This window comes from Sycon ciliatum, chromosome 12, assembly GCF_964019385.1.
Source record: "Sycon ciliatum chromosome 12, ocSycCili1.1, whole genome shotgun sequence".
Lineage (NCBI taxonomy): Eukaryota > Metazoa > Porifera > Calcarea > Leucosolenida > Sycettidae > Sycon > Sycon ciliatum.
The window spans coordinates 290,001-300,737 of NC_088654.1; the positions used below are offsets into that span (position 1 = coordinate 290,001).

At 47.6% G+C, this 10,737-nt stretch overlaps 2 protein-coding genes across 2 annotated transcripts in view; one reads left to right on the forward strand and one right to left on the reverse strand.

The window, feature by feature from the left end:
• The window catches only part of LOC135828728 (vasorin-like), a 224,745-nt gene extending 221,822 nt beyond the window's left edge, over positions 1-2,923 (reverse strand). The window contains exons 1-2 of the mRNA XM_065341151.1: positions 2,830-2,923; positions 1,724-1,896 (exon numbers count right to left, since the gene is read on the reverse strand). Coding sequence (XP_065197223.1) covers positions 1,724-1,896; positions 2,830-2,841 — 185 coding nt within the window. The 5' untranslated portion in view covers positions 2,842-2,923. The remainder of the gene's footprint in view (positions 1-1,723; positions 1,897-2,829) is intronic.
• A 5,203-nt stretch (positions 2,924-8,126) lies between these two features.
• On the forward strand, positions 8,127-9,362 carry LOC135828688 (uncharacterized). Its single transcript, XM_065341108.1, has one exon. The coding sequence runs from the start codon at positions 8,127-8,129 to the stop codon at positions 9,360-9,362; it is 1,236 nt and encodes a 411-aa protein (XP_065197180.1).
• The last annotated feature ends 1,375 nt before the right edge of the window (positions 9,363-10,737 follow it).

The window sequence follows — 10,737 nt, forward strand, 5'->3', positions numbered from 1 at the left end:
GAAGGCAGAGGACCTAGGAGCCTGTTTGGAGTTTCTCATGGCATAGGACGGCCACACAGAGACACTTTGGGATTTTCTGAATATAAAATACTGTACACACGATGCTGAGATCAATTTGTGCGATATCAAATTGTTTGTGATCTACCACATCGAGCAGAACGGGATCCACACACAAGCTTACCGACGGTTAGGCTGCCGACCTGACTGGACAAATGATCCCTGGCTTCACCAGACGCCAGAAGTCGGACACCATGTCCTTTGCCGCGATGTCCATCTCCAAAAAGAACTCCATCTTCGTCGTGAAATGCTTGAAATACTCAATATTCAACCAAGATTCGCGGACTCGCGCTTTCTCGGATCGATTAATTTCCTGTTGGAAAGTTGCAGGGCAGCTTTCCGCCACTCTTTCAACAGGCGATGGCTCAAAAAGCATGCCTGGAACAAGCCATATCGAGGTTGCAAGCCACCCCTCTCAGCAAAAAATTCGAAGAAATTCGAAATTTCAATGGTGGAAGCTATACTATGAAGAGAATTTCAAAAAGTATGTTTCGCGGAGCACTCGCTCAACCTACGTCATTCAAACTTTGCAGAATGGTTCAGACGTACATGCTAGGCATGGAACAACAGGCCATGATGCCATAGCTGACACACAGAGTAACACACACAGCAGATTCGTGTGCACAGATACTAAATTAGTGGACGTCGTCATCTTCTTCCCGCTGATCTCGAATGTACTATGACGTGCTATTTCGCCTCACGCTTGCTAAAATGGCTTCTTGTCTTGATCTTTCCAATAAACAATGGATCCTGAATATCCATCACATACTGAGCCTTGAGCAGATGATCTCATCACATTGCAAATGCCGACAATTCAGTGTACTTGGTCCGCGTCAGCGATATTGTCGCTTTGTTTATATGTCGCCAATGCTCACTTGGCAGCCCATTTCATCCCAATTTCGGTTAGCATGTTAGTTTGCTAGTACTTGAAAGGTCTAGCTAGAGTTCGAGTGGATTTCGAGAGCGATAGGTGGGTGATTCTGATTGATACAGCGCCAAATCAAAATAGATAATCTTTTCACGCTGTGCAGGCAAGAGCAGCACAAGCCACAAGAAAGTAATTGGCTACTCGGAATCAGCTCCATTTTGCTTAACGGCCGAGATTGCTCATCTCAGGGATCGCTCATCAAGCTGAGATCGCAGCTCCCTCACCTCCAGCTCAACGCTCTGACTATCCAGCCCATCGTGGAGATTTGTAAGTACTGTACGACACGTCGTCGTTCAAAATAAAATCTTGCAAAGAACGGCGTCTGATTTGAACCACACAGGCTGTCGTGCTGCCCACGTGAAGTCCTATAGTGAAGGCGACCGTCACGATCGACTTCTCTTTAGAAAATAGCCAGGCAGCGGAGAGGAAGAGAGATGAGCTTGCAAAAGCAAGAGAGTCGATCCCGAGCAAAAATATTTGTCGCCAGCGCCGATAGCAGCGAAGAGGACCGAAAAAAAGTAGGAACCCTTCCTTGGACAATAAATTCCTCGCAGCTAGTTGTCATTCTATACCTTACCGTCCATCGTACCAAGTCCATCACTTCAAGTGCACGCGTTCATGTCCGAAGTCAAAGTTCAAATTGTCGAAAGATAAGCGACAATATTGCTGACGCGGACCAAGTAACAGATATGGAAAGTGTGAATGGCTGCATGGCATGTTCCAAGATGGGTGACTTACAGATCTTTTGTTGTATTCGGTATTCCACCAGGCACCATTGTTAATCCGCCACTGTAGCAAAATACACGGTAATCAGGTGCATAACACCTACAGGATGCAGGACAACTCATCACTGTAGTACCGGTGAGTACATAGTAGCAGATGACCAATGACAGTACAGTGTGGATTGACATCTGTTATACACAGGACACGAAGATGTAGGCCGCAGCCATCGTCACATTATGCTCTCATATTATTGGGTTCTTGCAGATATTATCTGATAAACACAACAAAAAAACACATATTTTATTGGCGATGGTGCCATTGTGAGAATAGTGAGGTTCCGGAGTACGATTTTTCGTGCCAAAATCCGTAGAGACGCTACGGATTTTTCATACGTCGTTTTCGAGCAGTGAAATGTTCCGGAGTACGGAACTTCTGTGTTTGCCGTCATTGCCTAGGTTACGATCCCAAACACGTCACATTCCCACGCTATGCCTTTATATTTTTAAAATTTGTACCGAAACCAAAACTTCCCGCCGAAAATCGATGTTTCTCGTACCAAATTTGTAGGCGAAAAATCTTTCTGCACCCGATGACGCCAAATCTCCATACGAAACATGGTTCGTATGAAAGCCAGTCCACACGGATTCTCCGTGCCGAAAAATTGTATGGAGCACGCCTGGAAAATATCGATAGGGCCCATACGGATTTTGGCACGGAAAATCGTACCCCGAAACCTCTCTATTCAACAAACATGTTTAGCACCACTGGATTAGTCACACAATCTTTACCCACATCTGGAAACCAATGAGGCCAATAATGCTGACTGCGAGGGTATTAGTCCTAAGTTAATTCAGCGCAATGCATCACATAAAGAGCGAGGCCTCATGCCTTTCCACTAATCTACCAGCACTAAAACATCCATGTTCTAGCCCTCTCTTTGAATGAAATCGCCAGGAACCACAACACGCTGACAGCAGCACCAGGGGACGAGAAATACGAGTCATGAACTGATCCACAGCAACAAATCAACAATGACGTCAACAGTCGCGCAAGATATCATGCACCGTTTGAAGCCCTTTATGTGCGAAAATGTACGCCGACTGAATTTGATCTCGACTCACCTCAAATTCCATAATTCTCCGGGCTATGATTTTAGTCTCCTTTTGACGATTTTTTTTCAATCTTGGGCTTCCTGGAAAGCTCGTCGCAAGAGGAGCCTGCACTTGCCATCACGAATGTCAAAACTCTGGCGCTATATCCCAGTGTCTTAGTTGCCACGCCAATAATCCAACAGAAGTCGTCTTGCCATTTCGCTCTCAGCCTTGCTCGTAACAACTACTCGAAGTAATTACTTCAAAAATGTTCACAAACTGCCACTAGTCCGTATGCCATTTTGAACGTGTTTTTTTACGTCACTACATGCCCAGAATGATGGGGAAATCCCTCATTCAAATCTGCGCACGCGGCTATTGCGCGACATTCGCCGCGATTCGACTTTCAGGCTTCATAACTCTGGAATAGGCACCGGCGGATTATGCCGGCATAATTTGGTGGTTGAAAATTTGGAGCATAATTTTGCATCCTTTCGGAGGTAGGAGCATAACTACTTCGGATTGTACTACAGTTTTAGTATGTAGGCCACACTGTCACAATTGTGTACAATGCACATGAGTAGTGCTGGTGGTGGTCTGCATGGTACTCAGTAAAGGGTTCGGAGGTCATGCAGATAGTGTTTTCAATGAAAAGCAGAGTAGAAATCATGGCAATACACTATTGTATGCTCGAACTCGTCTCCTTCAAAGTTCTTTCTCACATTGATACAGTACATGTAGCAGAATATGCCAGTGAATCAGCCTTTATCAGGTATCCCGCAGCCCGGCGCGAACGAGATAGTGACGGGTAGCCCGCAAAACGCTGCATGCAGTCATGTAGGTCTACGTTCTGCATGTTACGAAGTCATGATCTCTGCTCTGGATTTTAGCATGGGCGCCATGAAAAAGAAAAGCGACGATGTTATGAAGAGAGAGTGAGAGAGGTGGAGCATGCGACGTTCATGCCTGTTGTGCTGTCGGCAAGTGGTGGTATGGGAAGAGCGGCGACATCACTCTATCGCCGAATCGCGTTATTGAGAGCGGAAAGGAGGAAGGAGCAGTACTCCCACGTAATACCTTACATCAGATGCCGTCTCTCATTTGCCCTGTTGCGATCATGCATCATGTGTTTGCGGGGTTCACGGGGTCTTTTCCGTGGTCGATTGGTTCGGCATCCGGAGTCTGCTGAGCTGGTTGTTGCTGAGGCCCAGGTTGCTCGCATGTGAGAATCTATAAATTGCAGCAGATTATTTTTATTATAAATACTGGACATGGATATTGAATTAAACTGTACTCAGTGACTTTTTACATTCTACAGGCTACGTTTTATTGTTGTTATTATTGCAAAGCTTTCCTTTTGATCTTCAAAATTTGAGTAAAAAAAATTTGACCGAGCCATCCGAATAGCTCGGGACCATGAAAAAAAAACAAAAAAAAATGATGACTTCGCAGTCTACGGATATACAATGTACAATGTAGCTCTAATAACTACTAGTACTGGTAAACAAATTGAGGTGTAATTGATGTTCGGTCATGATGGAAGTACAGATAGAGCTACGGGAGAGATGAGCTGATTAATCGCAGGGTGAGGTTGACAACGCTTGGGCGAGTATGAGGATTGCGAAGACAGTTGAACCGTGATGATAATTTTCAAAGGTAACTCAAACTAATTCGGCAATGAAAAAATCTTTTTACAAAAAAAAGGAGTCAACTAATGAATTGAAGAAGTAATGTTTTCTCTTTTCCATGTTGATCTCTAGCATGCATGGACACCTAGTACCTTGGTATGGGGATACTCATGTATTTTGTTGTACGCATGGCCACCTGGAAGTACGAAAAGGCAGAATTTTCCGAACTTTGAGGCTCCATAAGTACAACAGAGTGGATGTTGTCGCCATTCGCCTGTTCTGTAAATGCTTCAAGACAGCCTCTTGAATGATTCTCGTTTTGACCTTACCTTGTCTGTTTATTTATTCATCTTCCTCTGAGTCACGTTTGTGCGAGCGCGCACGTGGAGATGCTGCAGCCTACAGCCATGTCGTCTGTTCCGCTATTACGAGTGTACATGCATGCTATTGTTCTACTGACACTGATAATTCTCTCCTTCTGTCTAGTCGCGTTCTACTCTGCTTCTCCGTCTCTCTTCTATTCTGTTTCTGCTTCGAACGTGTAGTTGTTTGAGCTGCTCTCATGATAATTTATTTGAATTTTTGAAACCCTTTGTTGTGAAACGACAAGTTCTCGAAAGTGAAAGGCCTTCTCGCTTGTGACATTGTGTTTGTTTCAATGCAGCTGTATCCCGACTCCGCCGTACCGCTGATGTTTACGACGTGGCATACGCTACAGGCGCTATGTGCGGTTTGCTGTGTGCGCTGTAGTTGTATGTTGTATGTGTATGCTTTTCTCATATACGCTGTAATTTTAACGCTATAACTACCTGGTGGTTTTAGTGTTAGTTATTCAGTTCATTCAGTTGTTCCATTCATTGTTCATTGTTATTAGTCGATGGAAGTGAAAGATATTGTTGAGAATAAATAGTTGTCCTCGTGCCGTGTGGGGTCGTTCGTTCCTGATACTTTAGAGAACCAGAGGGTTCACAACATTTGGCGACCACGCCAGGATACGAAGCGAGCATGGCACAGGAACTATGGATCATCGAAGCCAGCTTTATCGCCAACGGAATTCGGTATGGATTTGAAGGCGATAGGTTGAGAGAATACGTGGAGAAGAGGCTCCGACAGAGCGAGGAGTTTGAAGAGCGCAGTGCTAGACGGCAAGAGTGTGCGCTCCGCGCAGAGTTTAACGAAAAGCTCAAGAAGATGGCCGAGCGCATCGCCGTCAGTACATATTATGAGGAAGCAAAGCGAGATTTGCTTGCCTCGCCCAGAAGGACGCCGGACAAGGCGTGTAAGACTTTGCTTACAGACAAGCAGCGGTCAGAAGAGCATTCGAAGCCAGTGGGAGGATCAGATCCGAGGCCCACTGGGTCGGTACAGTGCATGGCGACATCGGTCGGAGACGCTCAGAAGCAGCTGGAGTCTCGGCCGAAAGAGTTGGAGGCGCAAGAGTTGGAGGCGCAAGAGTTGGAGGCGCAAGAGTTGGAGGCGCAAGAGTTGGAGGCGCAAGAGTTGGAGGCGCAAGAGTTGGAGGCGCAAGAGTTGGAGGCGCAAGAGTTGGAGGCGCAAGAGTTGGAGGCGCAAGAGTTGGAGGCGCAAGAGTTAGAGGCGCAAGACTTAGAAACGCAAGGCGTAGTAGCCGAGAAAATGAGAAGGGCGATACTACTGGTTAGCACGGAAGAAGTAAGCGGCGAGACTGTGTGGAACACAGAGATCCGATGTGTGTCCTCGGATTCCGCGCCCGCCCCGGGTCGAAGCAGTGTACCGGTGACCATGTCGTGTGTGACAGCCCACATCGTCGAGCTTTATGACATTATCGGTGGTGTGTTGTCTGGTCCAGCGTCTGCCCCATGTCGAAGTGGATCGGTAACAGTGTCGTGTGCGACAGCCCACAGCGGCGAGCTTCGCGATGTCGAGTTGTCTGAAGTGGTGGGCATTAGTGATATTCTACCATGGCCACCACCGCAGCAGCAGATAACGCGTAGTAAGCCCCAAATCGTTTGACTTGTGAGTTGGTGTACGGCGGTGAGAAGCCCTTTGGTGGGGAGAATGTTGTGAAACGACAAGTTCTCGAAAGTGAAAGGCCTTCTCGCTTGTGACATTGTGTTCGTTTCAATGCAGCTGTATCCCGACTCCGCCGTACCGCTGATGTTTACGACGTGGCATACGCTACAGGCGCTATGTGCGGTTTGCTGTGTGCGCTGTAGTTGTATGTTGTATGTGTATGCTTTTCTCATATACGCTGTAATTTTAACGCTATAACTACCTGGTGGTTTTAGTGTTAGTTATTCAGTTCATTCAGTTGTTCCATTCATTGTTCATTGTTATTAGTCGATGGAAGTGAAAGATATTGTTGAGAATAAATAGTTGTCCTCGTGCCGTGTGGGGTCGTTCGTTCCTGATACTTTAGAGAACCAGAGGGTTCACAACACCCTTTGTACCCGCGATCATGCGCTTGTACAACTGTGCTGTACTGTATGACTGAGCTATGACTATGACTATGAGTCATGCTCGCACTATGATGCCTTTTGTGTCACGTGTACGTGTATGTCGTGGCGCAAGCGCGTTGTGCCTTTGCTGGCCCTTTTTTGCTTCCTTTTGCAGTTTTTTAGAGAGTTATGCCGGTTATGGTTGAAGTGTGTTTGCAAGGAGAAATCCAGAACGTCTAGTAATGGTGTGTTGTCCCATTTGCGTTCGGAGAGTGTGCCTGTGCACGTGTATCGGAATTTGAATTCTTGCCTGTAACAGTGGATATGTATCCCTGCATGCCGAAGCATAATATGAGGATTTTGCGAGCATAATGCGAGAATCCATGAAAGCATAATTCCATTATGTCGCGAGCATAATCCGCCTGAGCCTACTCTGGAACTACACATCGGGGGGCTTCCACGATTGTTTCAATGGACAGCTGGGAATAATTATTCTTTTCGACCTACATGTACGAATTACAGTTCTTGGAAATATAACAGGACTGACTGAGTTACGATCGATTGAAATGTTGCACACAAATGAGACTATTTTATTTATGGTATGACAAGGTGTAGATTATTAGATCTATAACTAATACAAGAAACACTGATATTCTAAAGATAGCACTATTGAACTATTATAGAAAATCTAAGTTAGATAAATAACACTAAGAACAACAGCATTGAAATTTACAAGTGTCAATTTTAACAATCAAAGCGAGAGCAATAACGAATGCGTGTTCTAACAATAAACTTTAGAACAACGACGATTCCTAATGAGTGTTGTACGAAAACTTGTTTGAATCCATATTTGTTCTGTACACTATTTCTTCATATTTTCATCGTTTTATTGCACATCGTCTCCACCGTTTTTACATTGCATGAATAAAGTACACAAATGTACGTGAATTTCTGTCCACTAACATTGCTTGCGGTTGCACAAATCTTGCAGCTCCTTCAGGTCAACACCGAGAAATGAGGCCGGACCTGTGGCATTGGAAATAATTCACCCCAAAATGGACATACATGAAACAGCAAAGCCATTAGTTAAAATTTCAAACCCTCAGCAAGCACAGAGATGTCAACGGTGTGAAATTGAACACTTCCGGAAACTTTACTATTATTTTTTTCGGCAACGCAGATGATGATGATGATGATGATGATGATGATGATGATGATGATGATGATGATGAGACAGTTACACACAACGTGCAAGTAGGACGGCACCTGCTGGCACCCCGCAATGATCAGTGGAGCTCCGCCGCTCCACTGGCTGGTGACCAATTTTGACCTCACCAACAAGCTGGGAGAGCTGCAGCATGCACTGCTCAAGGATAACGTCGACATAGCGGTTATCACAGAAACGAAGTTCTCGGCCCAGACCAAAGCTTCTGAGACAATATTTCCAGGATACTCGCCTCCCATCCGACGTGACCGGGATGCATTTGGTGGCGGCATTGCTGTATGGGTGAAGTCCGGCCTCCCGGTGATGCACCTCGACCAGATTCCCACTGATGACCACGAAGTCCTCTGGCTCGCCGTGAGTCTTTCCACGCAACAATCTGTTGTTATCGGTGCCCTGTATCGGCCTGGATCCTGTGCGGACAACGACACCTGTCTGATTGAGTATCTTGGACCTGCACTAGACGTGGCCCGCACTCACGGCACTCACATAGTGCTAACTGGGGATTTAAATGTCCATCACGAGACTTGGCTCTGCAGCAGCAAAACAACTGTAGCTGAAGAGGCCTTGGAAGAATTGTGTGCTGAGCATCAACTCCACCAGCATGTCTTGCAGCCGACTAGGGGTCTGAACACCCTGGACCTCATCCTCTCCAACATGCCCGTTCCTATCGACACCACTGTCAAAGCGTCACTTGGTCGCTCTGACCGTGGGGTTGTTCTTGCCGACTTTTACCTCACCCCTGATGCTGAGGAAGCTACCTCCAGGATTGTGTGGCGCTACAATCAGGCAGACTGGGGGCGCCTGCGGGCCTTCTATCGCACTACTGACTGGTCCACCATTGTGACTGACGACCCTGAAGAGTCCTGCAGGAAGCTAAGTGACGTCATCTCCAGCGGCATGCAGACATTTATCCCCGCCAAGCAGCTTGTTACCCGCCCAGCAGACCCCAAATGGTGGACTCCTGAGTGCACCACAGCATTGAACACTAAAGACAAGGCATGGAAGGCCTGGAGACACAATATTTTCATCGAAGCCCACAAGGCTTGCTTCATGCGCTCAGTAGAATATGCTATCCTCGCGAATGTGCGAGCTCGCACATCCTGGGAACGGAGAGTTCGTCGGAAACTGTCATGCGGAGGCCTGAGAGACAAGCAATGGTGGTCGGTGCTCAAATCTGCTGCTTTCGCCAGTCATGGCTCGTCTATACCATGCTTGGTAGATGACGCTGGTCACCAACTCCGCATGAATACTGCCAAAGCGAACTGCCTTGGTCGCTACTTCGCCAATATATGATGACTTGGGACCGGGGGATCTCCCTCATGTTTGCCAACCCGGGGTCACCCCACTTAGCCGAATCCACTTCCGCCTGCAAACAGTGAAAAGCCTCCTGAACCAGCTCGACATTGGCAAGGCGTCCGGTCCGGACAACATCCCTGCCCGAGTGCCCAAAGAGTGCTCCCATGAATTTGCATCGCCTCTCACGTCTCTCTTCGCCCTGTGCTTCTGTAAGGGTGTTCAGCCAGAGGCCTGAAAGAGTGCTCGAGTTGTGCCAGTCTACAAGAAGGGCAGCCTATCCAACCCTAAGAATTACCGCCCAGTCTCCCTCCTCCCCATCATCTCCAAAGTGATGGAGCGTTTTGTGAACTGTCAAATTGTGAATCACCTTGAAAAACATCATCTCTTGTCAACCAAGCAGTACGGATTTAGCAGTGGCCTTTGAACAGCGGACGTACTAGCAGTGCTTGGGCATGACTGGTCGCTGGCAGCCGGTTCTGGTGGCTGTGCCAACGTCCTGGCTGTCGACATTGCTGGTGCGTTTGACTGCCTGTCGGACCCCGGCGTCCTACTCAAAGCGGCCACTCTCGGTATTGGCGGTAGCCTGCTGCAGTGGCTACGGGACTATCTGCGGAATCGCACACTAAGCGCAATCGTCAATGGACAGGAATCTGCTCAATTCCAGATTAAAGCTGGCGTACCCCAAGGCAGCATCCTGGGACCCACCTTACTCTTGATGTATGTCAACGATGCTGAGACCTGTCTTTCCCCATCAACGCGAATGGGTGTGCATGCAGATGACACTACGCTGTACACCATCATACGATCCAGAGATGACTGCTGGCAGTATTGCAGACATGCAATCTAGCCTGGATCGATTGAGTAGCTGGGGAGAACAATGGCGAGTTCGCTTTGAGCCGACAAAGTCGCAGCTGCTGCATATTGGCCACCACCGCAACACCTGGCCACTCCCAGACCTAACGTTCGGAGCCCATGATATTCCCTGCGGGGACGAGCTGAAGCTCCTGGGAGTGACCTTCGACAGCAAACTCACCTTCAGACGCCACCTCCGCAATGTTTCTCTTCGTGCTGAAACCCGGCTAGGATTTCTGCGTCGAGCATCAAGTTTCCTTGGTCGTGAAGGACGCTTGACAACGTGCAGAGGTACGCCCTGTACTCGAATACGCACCATTGACATGGATGGGCGCAGCCAACTCTCACCTGCAAAGTCTCGACCGAGTACAGCGGAAGGCCCTTGCTATCATTGGTCCTGACGTCCTGACGCCTAGCTGCAGAGCCTAGCTGCCCGCCGCCAAGTGTACGCTCTCACATACATGTACAAGCTAATGTGCCTTCAAGACCATCCAGACCTCTCTGCGCTCGTGCCGCCTCG